Here is a 14755-nt window from a genome sequence, read left to right as displayed (position 1 = left end):
CTGTTGAGACACTGATCCGAACGTTCACTTCATTCCCACGTTCCCCTTGTTTCCTCTCCAGCTTCTGAGGGAGTCGATCGCAGAGCACAAGCCCCACATCGACAAGCTGCTGAAGATCGGACCCCAGCTGGCCCAGCTCAGCCTCCAGGAGGCGGCGACGGTGACGCAGCGCTACACCAAGTCCGAGAAACGCTACCTGGCCATTAAAGAGGAGGTGAAGGGTCGAGCTACAGCGCTGGACGAGGCCGTGTCCCAGTCTGCACAGGTACGGCCCTGCTCCCTGTTTGAGACTCAGTGTTACAACTGCAGACCTGGGTCTAATAAGTGTTATTATTTACAGACTTTAACACAACTCGGTCAAACTTAAATGACATTTTTCTCCCTGAACTGAAGAAGTTTATTAACTTAAAACCTTGTGATACCAGTGAAGATAGAAGATGTTTTAATAAATACTGTTCACAGCCCTTTATGTAGTGTCTGCTGCCCCACAGGAAAAAACATGTCATTACTAAACAGCACGAGGTTCATGTGACTGTGTTTGTGTCTCTGTTGCATGTTTGACACCGAATGATAACGAGGATTTATTGTGTAGCATCACAAGTTCAGTCGAGGTCACATTTCATTATATTAGAAAGAGAACGAGTCTTGTTTCACATGACTAAACATACCTAGAACAAATGTTATCATCCAGACTTTCTTCTTTATCGCACCATGTCTTCATTCATCCTAGTTTTATTTTAGTTTTTCTTTCCACTTGGATATTACCGGACGTTTTGTACTGTATGCATGTCTCTGATTTAACTCATTGAATTGTTTTTCCACCCTCCGCTCCCTTCAAACTGATCCACGTGTTGCTCCCTCTCCCCCCCCCCCCACCTGCATCACCTTGTTCTCATCCCTCATCTCCACCCTAAACGTCCTTGTCTCTCCTTCCTCATCCTTTAACCTAATCCCTAATCTCCCTCATCATCGTCACTCGTCCGTGCAACCCGTCACCTCCTCCGTCCCATCCCTCGTTCATTGTGGATGTGCTGTGTGTGTTGCCCCCCACCCACCCACCCACCCGTCACCATTTGCTCCATGGTCACTGCTCACTGCAATCACCCAGCTGGTAGAGGTAAGACCACAGACTGACCACGTCAACCTGAGGCTGTGGTTACGACACGTGATTTGGTCAATTAACGGAACGTGTGAAGCCACTAAACTCATTCATTCATCAAGATACTAATAATAATGTCACTTGTGGTTTTAAGTGAAGTCTGGATTCATGCTGTTTATACATTTCTCTAAAAAAAATCACTTAAATCTCGACTGTGGCTTCACTGATCTCAACATTGATCCAAATCATGTGTTTGCCTAAGTAACCACGAGTCTGATCTAGATCTGTTAGGGAACGGTTCCCTCTGTGTCCGGATGTCCTCTTGAATTAAGTCCAAAACTGAGACAAGCTTTCCAGTGATTGTTTCAGTCTCAGATTTAGACTCGATTCAGTCATAGTCGTCCTGTTGTATCAAAAGAAACATTCCCGTTGTGCCTAGATGAAACGTTTTTTTTTTGTGATCACGTATTTTTACTTCACTCAGAAGTGTAAAGACGTTTTTAGATCCTGTCCAAAATGTCTCTCGAGTCCTTTAGAGTGGACTCAACTGTCTTAATAGCTCCCTGTTGTGTGGTAGATCACGTCCAGCTCGACCTGGATGACACGATGAAAGTGAAATACTGAGATATTACACAGATGAACCACAAGGCTTCAATTTTAATCTTCTCTTATCTGTTAAGTCTGTAATTTGTAAAACCCTCAAAGTTAGTAGAGTCGGCCACAGACGGACGAACACCCACATAATATATCAGTATTTTCCCACTTTCAAAATGTCACACAAATTTTGAGAAACCCAGCAGCCTCCACACACACTCTCTCTCTCTCCTCCTCTTCCTCACAACTTTTCCCTGCGCCTCTCCCTCCGTCCTCAGTTTCACGACAAGATGGATCCCCTGCTGGAGACCCTGGAGGGGGCGGTGCAGCGGCTGAGGTCGCCGCCCCCGGTGGCGGCGGAGGTGGACAAGATCAGGGAGCAGCTGGCGGAGCACCGCGCTCAGGGCCTGGAGCTGGACAAGCTGCTGCCGAGCTTCTCCGCCCTCTGTGCCCGCGGAGAGGAGCTCATCGGACGGGCTGCCCGCGACGATCCTGCTGCTCAGGGTGAGTGACAGTGATTGACAAGCACATGACTCTGAGACTGACAGACGGGGAACTCACATCATGGGTTAAACAGGGAGGGGGGGGGTTCAACCCAGACATTCATTATCTCACTTTATTCTATTGAAGAGTATTGTTTTTTAAAGTGTTGGATAAAGTGTCTCTACCTGGAATTCAATTCAATATATTAATATATTGATGTTATGTCATAGAGACTCAATGCAAGCATCGTCCCTGCAGGGTCCGAGACCGTTTGAAACACTAGGTGGCGTCATGAGCCGTGTTCAACCCATAAACTTACTTTTTAAATACATTTGGTAATAAATATGATATTAAAACCAACATTAATGTGTTTTTGATCAAATAACAGTCATATAATTTAGTTTAAAGCGAACAATTTCGGTGTGTTTCAGTATCTTTAAAGGTTGATTTGTTTTATGTACATAATAAAGGACGTTTGGCAGAAAAAGAAACTAAAATGCGACCAATTATTAAGTAAATAACTGAGCACAGTCAAATCTTCCGCGTGTGTCTCTGATAGTTGTGGTTTCACTTAAGTGAAATATTAAAATACTATATCTGGCACAAAGGGTGAGTTGAAGTTGTACTGGGTCATAAACAGGCTTCTGTAGCTTCTGTAGTCTGAGGGGAAAATACTAAGATGTCTCGGGGCTTGAGTTCAACTGATTCACTGACTGAACGATCAAGTGAGGAAAGAACATCTTTGTGCTCCTCGCAGCCAGCGGGCGAACAAGTGTCAAATCACACAACCAGCCCAGCGCTCCTGCATACTTCTTCCAAACGCCAACACATCGTGAAACAAAACACAAGCGTCTCTGTTGAACCGCTGAGCACAGAGCGTTGTGCTGTGATGCCCTCGAGCCCTCCGCATGTCATGAAACTGAATGAACCACTGTGCAGCGACAGTGGGACTGAGGAGGGAGTTCCCTGACCGGGCCCGGGCACTAGATGGCAAAGCAGAGAAAACAATGTTGTTCTTGTTAAAATCATCTGAAATCTTGGTTTAAACCCTTCGACTCTCCTCCCCTCGCTCCTCCAGCCGTTCGCTCCCGCCTCCTGCGCCTGCGCTCGCTGTGGGATGAGATCCGGCAGCGTGCCGAGGAGAGGGAGGGGAAGCTGAACGACGTCCTCGACGTGGCTGGGAAATTCTGGTCTGACGTGGCGGCGCTGCTAAGCACGCTCCGAGACTCCCAAGATATCGTGAGGGAGCTGGAGGACCCCGGTGTGGACCCCTCGCTCATCAAGCAACAGATCGAGGCTGCTGAGGTACGGAGGGAGAGGAGATCTGTAAATACACATGTAGATATGTAGAGGGGCTCTGGTGTGATTGAGTTCTTCCTCTTCTTCGATTAGGCCATCAAGGCAGAGACAGACGGCCTGAGGGAGGAGCTGGAGTTCGTCAGGACCCTCGGGGCTGACCTCATCTTCGCCTGTGGAGAAACTGAGAAACCTGAAGTCAAGAAAACCATCGATGAGGTGAGATTAAGACATTCAGTGACTGAAGAAGATTAAAAAAGGACAGAGAGAAATGCTTCTAATGTTTTCGTGCCCACTCGTATAACTCTGTCCTGCTCTCAGATGAATGCTGCCTGGGAGGGTCTGAACCGGACCTGGAGGGAGAGGATGGAGCGGCTGGAGGAGGCCATGACGGCCTCTGTGCAGTACCAGGACGCGCTGCAGGTTGGTTCCCTACAGACAAAGAAGCCAAGCATATCTTTCTTCACACCCTTTGTAAAAGATGCTGTCTCTGCACCAGCTCACCTGTGTCTCTCTGTTTCACTTCCAGTCCATGTTTGACTACCTGGACAATGCGGTGATCAAGCTGTGCGACATGTCGACTGTGGGAACTGAGCAGGGAACCGTGAAGCAGCAGATTGAAGAGCTCAAGGTAATGAACAAACGTTACTTGCAAGCTGTTTTCCTAGAAACTAAAGTTTTTATATACTGTATCCGTCCATATTTATAGTTTTGAATTCCCTGTGCTCATCTTTGTGTCCAGAACTAATAAAATACTTCCATCCACTCTTTTCCTCCGCACTCTCCTCACCCCCCCCACCCCCCACCCACCCACCCCCGTTCGCCCCGAGCAGCTGTACAAGGTGGAGGTTTACCAGCAGCAGATCGACATGGAGAAGTTGTGCCACCAGGGGGAGCTGATGCTGAAGAAAGTGTCCGACCAGACCGACAGGGACATGATCCAGGAGCCGCTCACCGAGCTGCGCCACCTGTGGGAGAACCTGGGTGATAAGATTAACCAGAGACAGGTAATGGAACCAGGTCCCCCCCTTAGAACCGCACTGAGACTCTCACTGAGCCTTTATCTCTGTGTTGGTTTCTGTCGGCCTGCGTGCATCTGACAGCTGCTTCTCATTACAGTCAGAATATTCTAGCTCCTATTTTTAATCCCGCTCTTCTGTCTTTTTCCCACCACAGCACAAGCTGGAGGCTGCCCTGCTGGCTCTGGGTCAGTTCCAGCACGCCCTGTCTGAGCTGCAGGGCTGGCTGAGCCACACACACACCACCCTGGACACACAGCGACCAGTCAGCTCTGACCCCAAGGCCATCGAAATCGAGCTGGCCAAACACCACGTACGTGTTCTAAATGCAAACTGGAAAAACTGAGACTTCTTCTGTTTTTTTTCCCCAACTCCTCTTCTTCTTGATCAGGTTATATTTAAACCAGTTTGAAAAGAGGCTGTTTCTTTAAACGAGACTTTTCACAATAAACTTATTTTAACCTCCACAATCTTCCGTTCAGCTTTGCTCTTTGCATATAAACAACTACTTGCTCCCGTTCAGATTCAGTTCCGTGTAACAAGCGTCTTCCTCCCTCCTCTCTGTCCCAGGTTTTGCGTAATGACGTGCTGTCCCATTATGCCACGGTGGAGACTGTGAGCGGTGCCGCCGCTGAGCTGCTGGAGTCCTCGCCTGGCGATGAAGCCAGTCACCTGCGGGATCGGCTGGAGAAGCTCAACCAGAGCTGGGAGAACCTGCTGCTCAGGACGCAGGAGCGGCAGAAGCTACTGGAGGCCGCTCTGCACCAGGTACTGACACAGTGATTTTAATATATTCATCCTTTTACCAAGTTTTGTAAAGATCCATGTGGTAGTTTTTGCGTAATCCTGCTGAGAAACAAATGGACAAATGGGCAAAAACTAAAGCAGAGGTAATATGTAAGATTAAAAGATCGATTAACCACACTATTTGTATTAAGTAAAGTAAAACCGTTATGATGAAAAGCTTCTCCTGTACTGTTTTAACACATTTTGAAGGTGAAACTTAGAGTTCATTCTGACCTCGTTCTCCCGCAGGCTGAAGGTTTCCACGGTGAGCTGGAGGAGTTCCTCCAGTGGCTGAGGAGGACGGAGAGCCAGCTGTCTGCCGCCAAACCCACCGGCGGCCTCCCGGAGACGGCCAGGGAGCAGCTCCAGCAGCACATGGTACCAGAGAGTCGCATCGCACCTCTAGACACGGTGTCATGCACAGTAGACACGGACACAGGGTTCGCTGCAAGAACAGAAACTTCTTGTTAACACAAAGAAATGTTTTTGTGTGAATAAGTAATTACAAGTTATAATGTGTAAGTTTGTCGAATCACACGTTAAATGTTTCCTGTCGTTAATCACATTCTTATGTTGAGCGGCCGACTGTAAACAGCTGATTAAGTGTCCAGACAACATCGTCATTAACAGCTTTTAAGAGCACATAAAAGTTTTTACGAGCAAAGTTTTCGGCACGATCTCGTGGAGCCGAGTATTAGCTCGCACATGCTCATCTGGTTAAATGGAGACACTCGACATATGGTGGCTATGAAAGTTTAACAGCAGCCATTGTCCCGCACGTCTCTTCTGTCTCCAGGAGCTTCAAGCTCAGCTGACTCCGCGAGGGGACCAGTACCATCGCCTGCTGGATCAGGGAGAGTCCATGCTGCTGGCCCGAGGAGGAGAGGAAGCAGGACTCGGTACCACGCAGACCCAGCAGAACCTGGGCATGCTGCAGAACAAGTGGGCCAGCCTCAACACCAAGATGGAGGACCGCAAGGTGAGACTGAGACTTAACGATCTTCCTTATCTCTTCTTTTCTGTTCCGTCGTTTTATTGTAAACTTTGAACTTTGCTTGACAGGGAAAACTGGAGGAGGCTGTTTCCTTGGCGACAGGCTTCCAGACGTCTTTGCAGGACACCATCAACTGGCTGACCCAGGCTGAACAGACCCTGAACATGGCCCAGCCCCCGAGCCTCATCCTGGACACGGTCCTCTTCCAGATCGATGAGCACAAGGTAGATCCTCAATATAATCCAGTCGTGAGAAATACTGTCGAACAGATGTTTAACCTGATCATGTGCTTACTGTCCCTGACACATTCTCCACGTCTCTCGTGTGCGTCCAGGTGTTTGTGAACGAGGTGAACACCCACAGAGACCAGGTCCTGGCTCTGGAGAAGGCCGGCTCTCAGCTTCGCTTTGCCAGCCTGAAGCAGGATGTGGTGCTCATCAAAAACCTGCTGCTCAGCGTCCAGGCACGCTGGGACAAGCTGGTGCAGAGGTCGCTGGACCGCGGCCGACACCTCGATGAGGCCCGCAAGCGAGCCAAGCAGGTATGAAACGGATTCACGAACAGAGGTGTGATGTGTGTGTGTGAACGGGTGAATGTGACTGTGTAAAACTCTGTGTAGTTCCATGAGGCGTGGAGGAAGCTGACCGACTGGCTGGAGGAAGCTGAGAAACGACTGGACTCCGAGCTGGAGATCTCCAACGAGCCGGACAAGATCAAAATACAACTGACCAAACACAAGGTACTGTCGGCCATTCCTCTGTTTACATGAGGTTAGTATTTCAAATTCTTTCCTTCGATTCTTTCCCGTCTACAACTCTGTTTCCCTTGCGAACGCACACAGGAGTTTCAGAAAGCTCTGGGCTCGAAGCAGCCAGTGTACGACACCACAGTGAGGTCAGGGAGGGCCATGAGGGACAAGGCCCAGCTGCCGGCAGACACCCAGAGACTGGATCACCTGGTGGGAGAAGTCCGAGACAAGTGGGACACCGTCTGCGGAAAGAGCGTGGAGAGGTACGGAGGATCCGCTCACTCGTCACAGCTCTGAACGAGGAAACACACGATGATTAATATCTCCTCTCTGCTCCATCCAGACAACACAAGCTGGAGGAAGCGCTGCTGTTTTCAGGTCAGTTCGCGGAGGCTCTCCAGGCTCTTGTCGACTGGTTGTACCGAGTGGAACCTCAGCTGGCTGAAGACCAGCCCGTCCACGGAGACCTGGATCTTGTGTCCAACCTCATGGACACACATAAGGTGTGTGCACTAAACAGAACTGATGATGAGCAGCTCCTTTAAACAGCTTCTTCTTTCATAACACCGTCTAATGTCCACACCTCCAGGGTTTCCAGAAGGAGCTGGGTAAGAGAACCGGCAGCATCCAGGCCCTGAGGCGTTCGGCTCGGGATCTGATAGAGACGGGTCGCGATGACACGGCTTGGGTCAAAGTGCAGCTGCAGGAGCTGAGCAACCGCTGGGACACAGTGTGCGCCCTGTCAGTCACCAAGCAGACCCGCCTCCAGCATGCGCTCAAACAGGTCAGAGGAGAAGCTGCGGCGTCAAAGTGTAAACCTCAGCATCCAGTCATCATCCAGTGACGCTCATGTCCCTCTGTTCTTCTTCTCCGTCAGGCGGAGGAGTTCCGCACGGCGGTGCAGGTCCTCCTGGAGTGGCTCTCGGAGGCGGAGCAGACGCTTCGTTTCCGCGGCGTCCTTCCGGAAGAGGCGGAGACTCTGCAGGCGCTGCTGCACACACATCGTGACTTCATGGGCACCGTGGAGGAGAAGAGGGGGGGCGTCAACAAGGCCGCCGGCATGGGGGAGTCCATCCTGACTCTGTGTCACCCGGACTCCATCACCACCATCAAACACTGGATCACCATCATCAGGGCGCGTTTTGAGGAGGTGAGTGACGGAGGGACAGGCTGAGGCCGAAGGTCAGAGCCGTCAGGATTCTGTTTCCTGTCAGTTTCTGGTTTCTTGTGAGTTATTTAACCAGATCTGTGAAAACCAGCATGATAATTGATTTCCTCTGGTGACCAACTCTTCTCTCTCCAGGTGCTGACGTGGGCTAAGCAGCACGAGCAGCGGCTGGAGACGGCTCTGACCGAAGTGCTGAACAACGCCAACCTGCTGGAGGAGCTGTTGTCGTGGCTACAGTGGGCCGAGACCACGTTGGTCCAGAGAGACGCAGACTCGCTTCCTCAGGACATCACACAAGTCAAATCCCTCATCACAGAGCATCAGGTGGGTTTTCTACCTTGACCCGTTTGACTCTTAGTACTTTAACGTGTATGTACTGGTCGTTTTCATCCTGAGCGTGTTTGTTCCTCTCAGACCTTCATGGAGGAGATGACGAGGAAGCAGCCGGACGTGGACAAAGTGACGAAGACGTACAAGAGAAAACCAGCGGAGTCTCACAGCAGCCTGTCGGAGAGGAGAGGAGCTCGTACGTCGACCTGTGTTTACATCTGTCCCACAAATATTATCATCCCCTGCTTCTTTAGAACAACATGTTCTAAACAACATGTGTTGGAAACGTACAGATGACTCACTCACCAACACATTTTAAATCTCTGTAACCTCTGCAGGCAAACAGCAGCAGCAGCAGCAGCAGGCGGCCATGCAGCTTTCAGGAGGAAACCCACGACTCAACCAGCTCTGTGCCCGGTGGCAGCAAGTGTGGCTGCTGGCTCTCGACCGCCAGCGCAAACTCAACGATGCTCTGGACCGACTGGAGGAGGTATCTCAAATGAAATACAGTCACAATCTGGGTCACGGCGGATAATTAAGTTTACAACACAGACTTTTTGAGATGTTATGTTTTGACATCAACCCTCATTATCATTCTCAGCTCAAGGAGTTTGCCAACTTCGACTTTGACGTGTGGAGGAAGAAGTACATGCGCTGGATGAACCACAAGAAGTCCCGCGTCATGGATTTCTTCCGACGCATCGACAAGGACCAGGATGGAAAGATCACGCGTCAGGAGTTCATCGACGGGATCCTGGCCTCAAGTAAGAGATGAGGGATCGTTTGGTTTATTGTTTATTGTGATAGCTGCGTTTAATCTATGGATTATTTATGGATTCTGGTTTTCCCTCTGTGCAGAGTTTCCCACCAGTAGACTGGAGATGACCGCGGTGGCCGACATCTTTGACAGAGATGGAGACGGTTACATCGACTACTACGAATTTGTCGCCGCTCTTCACCCCAACAAGGACGCGTACCGACCAACCACCGACGCTGACAAGATCGAGGACGAGGTGAGAAAACTTGTCCCCGACCAGTTTTAGTCCCCGACTAGTGGATGTGAAGGATGAGACGCGTCCACTGACATCTTGTCTGTTGTCCTGCAGGTGACTCGTCAGGTGGCTCAGTGTAAATGTGCCAAGAGGTTCCAGGTGGAGCAGATCGGAGAAAACAAATACCGGGTAAGTTTGTTCAGTTTGAGTTTGAGTTTAAATATAGAGAATAGAAACTGTTATTTCATTTCAAGACACTTTGACAAAGGACTGTTAATGTTAATTGTTTCTTAATTGATGCAATTGAACATAACTTTGTAAAAACTGTTTGACCCAGCTCTCATTATTATTATTATTATTATTATTATTATTATTATTAGAACTATTAATCTATTGTTAACTGTGTCTTCACTTGTTCCTCAGTCACCAATTAACAACTCACACTTAACTTCACAGCGTTTGAATGTTTCCATCTCACATCACAACGTCTTCCTGTGTTTGTTCATGTTGTCTGTATCATAACAAGTAATAACACTGATGTAACATGTTAATAACGTGTCACAGAACTCCAGGATTCGTCATCACCACATTAACAAAACCGTGTAAATGTGACGATACTCACGGAGCTGCTGGGTCACAGAGAGACGGAGCTGTACCTGGTTCACAGGAGCTGTTCAAAGTCAGTTAGAAAGAGTTTGATTCAAATATAAGTGGTTTGTGAGCCTCATGCTCTCATTCACATCTTCACTAATGAATCTGAACATCAGAAAAGGAAAATAACAGTAAAAACTTAAAGGACATCACGGTAAATGAACCCATTCATCCTTTATCTGTACTACATATCCTTCCTGGTTCAGGGGGACATCACAGACAAACCATCCGTGCTCTCGTTCAAACACAAAATTAAAAAAGAAATTCCTAGATCCGAGTCCTGATTCAGATCCACCCCTGAATGTATCGGGTTCCCTTTTGGGTCGTGTCCCGCCCCTCCACAAAAGGTCAAGGAAATCAGCTGAGTGGTTAGTTACTAAACACGAACCCTGTTTAAAACCTGAACTCCAGCAGTCTGTGAGTATCTGTGCATCATTTTACAGAAGCTATTAACCACTAAAGCAGTTTTCAACAGCTTCTAATGGATCGGCCATCACTTCCACAGCTAGTGTGTGTCTGTATATGTGTGTGTGTGTGTGTGTCTGTATATGTGTGTGTGTGTGTGTGTGTGTGTGTGTGTGTGTGTGTGTGTGTGTGTGTGAGTTCACTCCATCATTATCCACTGGGTAATGAATCCTAGCGTCTGACTACAGGACACTGGGGACGCTGCTCGTCCACTCGCTCTTCTGTCTGTGACCATGTCTGCGTCTGGCTTCACCTTCTTCTGTCTCACTGTCGTCACCTCATCTTCATCAGCCTGAAGCGTTACACAACGTCTTTCACAGCTCGTTGCCATAACAACCACACACTCACGTCCACTGCCATCTTGTTTTCTCACGCCACTAATTCGCCAATAACAGAAAAACTCACAGTTTCCAGTTTAAGAGTTTTTAGAAGATCTCAAAGATTTATCCTTTCACACATTAGAAATCTCCAGTTGTCGTCAGTACATGTTGTTTCACTCTTGCTCTGTTTCTTTCTCCTTGTGTTCCTCTGCTCCGTGTTCGCCGGATTTATTGTAGTTCTTCCTCGGAAACCAGGTAAAGTGACTGCTGCCGCTGCTGTGACCGGACGTGAGAGATCTGCTTCCCGGCTCCCCACCGATGGAGTGCTGCGCTCTCCGCCATCACTCGCTCACGACATACAGTTGTCTCCATCATAAATACGGTTATTTAAAGACGAGAGGAAGCAGCACTCCATCGTGGCTCTGCAACGCGAAAGCAGGTTTCTCCGTCTGACTTATGTTCCCGCTGTGATTTGTTGGGTGTTGAAAGTGACAAATTGCACAATGTGAAGCCGGCGACAGGGACATGGCTGGAGTGGTAATTAGTGGTGAGGTGATTTGTGCTTTGGACTGAGGCTGGAGAGCAAATCAAGCTGCTGGGAAAGAGACTCGGAAAAATTCCTTCTGTGCTGGTGGTGTCGCTTTGGAACTTCTGCTTTAAACGACTGAACGTAGAGATGTTAGCGTTTTCTGCTGTAAATGATCCTGCGTAGATCTCAGCCGCTGGGAGAACTGGGCTGAGAAGCAGCGGATCGTCAGTGCATGTTTCTTTCTCTCATTGCATGAAGTAGAATGTCGTTTGTTCAGATTCGGTTTCTTGGGCTGTTTGTTTGGTTTGATGCTGCAAATCATTTAAAATCAAGATGTCAACGACTGTTTTACTCACTAAGTTTTTCATCTTTTTTTCCTGATTCCCTTGTTCCTCCACTTCCCCTTTTCCCTCTCACCCTCTTTTCTGTTCTCTCTCACTTCTTTCTCCCTCCTTCGCTCCATCTTTGGTCTTTGTGGTTTTCTTTTTGTGTCTCTTCAGTTCGGCGACTCTCAGCAGCTGCGTCTGGTCAGGATTCTGCGCAGCACGGTGATGGTGCGAGTCGGAGGCGGGTGGATGGCTCTGGACGAGTTTCTGGTTAAAAATGATCCATGCAGAGGTGAGTGACGTTCACACACACACACACACACACACACACACACACACACACACAGACACAGACACACACACACACACACACACACAATCACAACCTCGTCAGCCTCCTCTGTCTCTCTCCTGTTTTTATTAGAGCTCAAACAAAACTGGAGTCTTAAAGCCATTATATATTTATTTATTTCAAATAAACAATGTGTTAAATATAGTTTATTTTGAAACTATTACCAACACATGTAGTGACCAGTGTCCATCACATACACACAGTAACATTGTACAGTTCAAAATAAAGGTTAAAACACTTTTTGAACTGGAAATTTTAACTGTAATGGAAACTATAAATATGTCAACATAACAAAAATATATTTAAGATTCAGTTGTGTTCATCAAAATTAAGTTACAATTAAAATTAATCATATCAAGTTTTTTATAACAGTATTATAATACACAATACACTTAAATGAATCCGTTCTACAGATTATTTGTATTCGTTACTGGACATATTTATTCCAAAAAGACTTTCAACAAACACAACATGAGAAAAGAAACAGCTGTAAAACAAAAAGTTAAACTTTCTGTGCATCACACAAACAAACAGTCCCACTTTACAGCAGCAGCTCCCGACGTACGAACACTGATCTGGAGTCAGTTCGTCGGCAGGTGAAGCAGGAACCTCCGTCTCACTTCTCTCTCCAGTGTTTCTTTTCAGTGACGTCTACAGTCGGTGTGTTTGTCGGGCTCCTCCGAGCGGTGTTTCTCTCTCTCCATCTCTCTCTCTCTCCATCTCTCCATCTCTCCATCCCACATCCCAAAACAAATCTCTTGTCGTCCTGAAGGGACTCATCATCTCATCATCTCACGTTTTTTATTCCTGTAAATTCACGGCCTCCTCTCCTCCTCCCCCCCGTCTCTACCCTGTCTTGTTTTATTTTACACTTCCTCTTTAAGTACAACAGTCGTATTGCATGATCCTCAGTTCTCTCCTCTTCCTTCCCTTCTCTTTTTCCCTCCCTTCCTTTTTCTCTCTTCTCCAGTGCAACATCCAGGACTTAAGATTCTCCGCTCCGACTCCAGTAGCTCCATCTCATCTCGTATAGGTTGGACTTCTCCTCTTTCTCTCTCACCCTCTCCTCACTGCTCGTCTTCTCTCCGTCCTGTTTGTTTTGCTCTGTTCCTTTTTTCCCACGTTCTTCTTCTTCTTCTTCTTCTTCTTCTTCTTCTCGTTGCTTTCTCTTGTTTTTCTCTCGTCATCTTTCCTCCAACTCTTCCTCCTTTTGGTTTTGTGTTGGTTTGGCCGTGTCGCTGTGCCTTGCTGACTGTGATCACCTGACTAACGTTGTGTCTCCCCACTGTCCCCCCCCCCCCCCCCCCCCCCCCCGACCTCCCGCCCTCCTGGCTGTCGTGCTCACGCAAGCTCTGACGTGTTCACGTAAAAAAAATAACACACTACAGGGGTCGCTCACACTCGTCTGGACCCCGAGTGGTCGACTGTATGTGTGTGTTCATGATCTCTTTGTGTGTGTGTGTGTGTGTGTGTGTGTGTGTGTGTGTGTGTGTGTGTGTGTGTGTGTGTGTGTGTGTGTGTGTGTGTGTGTGTGTGTCACTAATGGAGTAATTTTTGACGAATTTGTACACATTGTTCGATGCCAGAATCTCTGTGTGTGTGTGTGTGTGTGAGACTTTCTTCATTCCACCATGAGCCTGCAGGTTTCTCACGTTGTCTCTTGTGTCTCTCAGTGACAGTCACTCCTGGCTATTTCTGCTGCCGAGGTATCTACACTTCGTCTCTGTCTCTCACTTCCATTCTTCCATCTCTTCCATCCGTCCATCCATGCGTCCAGCTGTCAGTCTTTAACCACATCTGTCCTCTGTGTGTCTATATATGTGTGTGTGTGTGTGTATAGTTTCTAACTGTGGTCAGGTTTGTGTGTCCAGGCACTGACGTCAGTCTTGTGTTGCCTCATGTTTGCATCATGCTTTCCTCACTCACAATAAAAGCAGGACCTGGCCAACCCACGGTCTTTCTAATTTACTTTATTCTCTCAATACCTACTTTTATTTCTCAATTTGCGAACATGAGACGGTCGCAAGTCAGATTGTAAACTAAAGTTTGATGCTCGGCACAAACCGAAACGGGATTTGTCAAACTTGTAAAGTGTGTAAGACCTGGGCGTGGCCAGCCTGGGTTTCTAATAACGCTGGCTTCCAACGCAGCTCCTTTAAATGCGATGGCTGGTTGGTGGGAGACACAATTACAGGGTGCACCTGACTGGCTGGCGTTGAGGGGGGACGTAATTGCAGGGTGCACCCGTTAAATCGCCCGGCCTCGCTGTTCGGTTGCACGAGGACGATGGTTGTGAGGAGTTGCACCGCTGCTATTCGGCTGCAGCCCTCTCTCTCTCTCTTCTTGTTACAGCCTATTTTCCTCTTTTTCATCTTGTTCCTCCTCCATGTTTCTCCTCCTCCTCTCTCTCTCTCTCTCTCTCTCTCTCTGGCTGGCTTCTCCCGGCTTGTTGTCGTCTGCTGGGTCTGCTGCTGCACTTCTTTCTGTGCGAGAATGCTGCTGAGTGTCTTTTTAGAGGAGGGAGAAATTCTGAATCTCTCCCGATGCGCATAAACCAGGCATGCCCCCCCCACCCCCACCCCCTCCTCTCTCCTCCACGTATA

The 14755-nt window shown here is 48.2% G+C and overlaps 2 protein-coding genes across 31 annotated transcripts in view; one reads left to right on the top strand and one right to left on the bottom strand.

Annotated features, from left to right (window-relative positions):
* LOC117770959 (tapasin-like) overlaps nt 1-14755 on the bottom strand; it is a 1175540-nt gene that overhangs the window by 509318 nt on the left and 651467 nt on the right. The gene's annotated exons all lie outside the window — the stretch shown is intronic.
* Nucleotides 1-14755, top strand: part of macf1a (microtubule actin crosslinking factor 1a) — a 183517-nt gene that overhangs the window by 163462 nt on the left and 5300 nt on the right. For 16 of the 30 annotated variants that reach the window (XM_034600777.1, XM_034600774.1, XM_034600778.1 and 13 more), the window contains 29 exons: nt 62-265; nt 1109-1117; nt 1972-2197; nt 3255-3481; nt 3569-3691; nt 3794-3895; nt 4002-4103; nt 4306-4479; nt 4649-4804; nt 5062-5259; nt 5527-5655; nt 6074-6256; nt 6340-6495; nt 6606-6812; nt 6891-7010; nt 7113-7282; nt 7363-7522; nt 7609-7803; nt 7897-8169; nt 8323-8511; nt 8602-8713; nt 8856-9007; nt 9119-9281; nt 9376-9530; nt 9624-9698; nt 11183-11200; nt 11975-12092; nt 13123-13185; nt 13826-13858. In XM_034600777.1, coding sequence (XP_034456668.1) covers nt 62-265; nt 1109-1117; nt 1972-2197; nt 3255-3481; nt 3569-3691; nt 3794-3895; nt 4002-4103; nt 4306-4479; nt 4649-4804; nt 5062-5259; nt 5527-5655; nt 6074-6256; nt 6340-6495; nt 6606-6812; nt 6891-7010; nt 7113-7282; nt 7363-7522; nt 7609-7803; nt 7897-8169; nt 8323-8511; nt 8602-8713; nt 8856-9007; nt 9119-9281; nt 9376-9530; nt 9624-9698; nt 11183-11200; nt 11975-12092; nt 13123-13185; nt 13826-13858 — 4192 coding nt within the window. The remainder of the gene's footprint in view (nt 1-61; nt 266-1108; nt 1118-1971; nt 2198-3254; nt 3482-3568; nt 3692-3793; nt 3896-4001; nt 4104-4305; nt 4480-4648; nt 4805-5061; nt 5260-5526; nt 5656-6073; nt 6257-6339; nt 6496-6605; nt 6813-6890; nt 7011-7112; nt 7283-7362; nt 7523-7608; nt 7804-7896; nt 8170-8322; nt 8512-8601; nt 8714-8855; nt 9008-9118; nt 9282-9375; nt 9531-9623; nt 9699-11182; nt 11201-11974; nt 12093-13122; nt 13186-13825; nt 13859-14755) is intronic. The other 14 variants (XM_034600784.1, XM_034600786.1, XM_034600775.1 and 11 more) reach the window with 6 other exon arrangements.

This window comes from Hippoglossus hippoglossus, chromosome 11 (assembly GCF_009819705.1).
Source record: "Hippoglossus hippoglossus isolate fHipHip1 chromosome 11, fHipHip1.pri, whole genome shotgun sequence".
NCBI classification, from domain to species: domain Eukaryota; kingdom Metazoa; phylum Chordata; class Actinopteri; order Pleuronectiformes; family Pleuronectidae; genus Hippoglossus; species Hippoglossus hippoglossus.
This window is presented reverse-complemented; position numbering and strand designations above follow the sequence as displayed.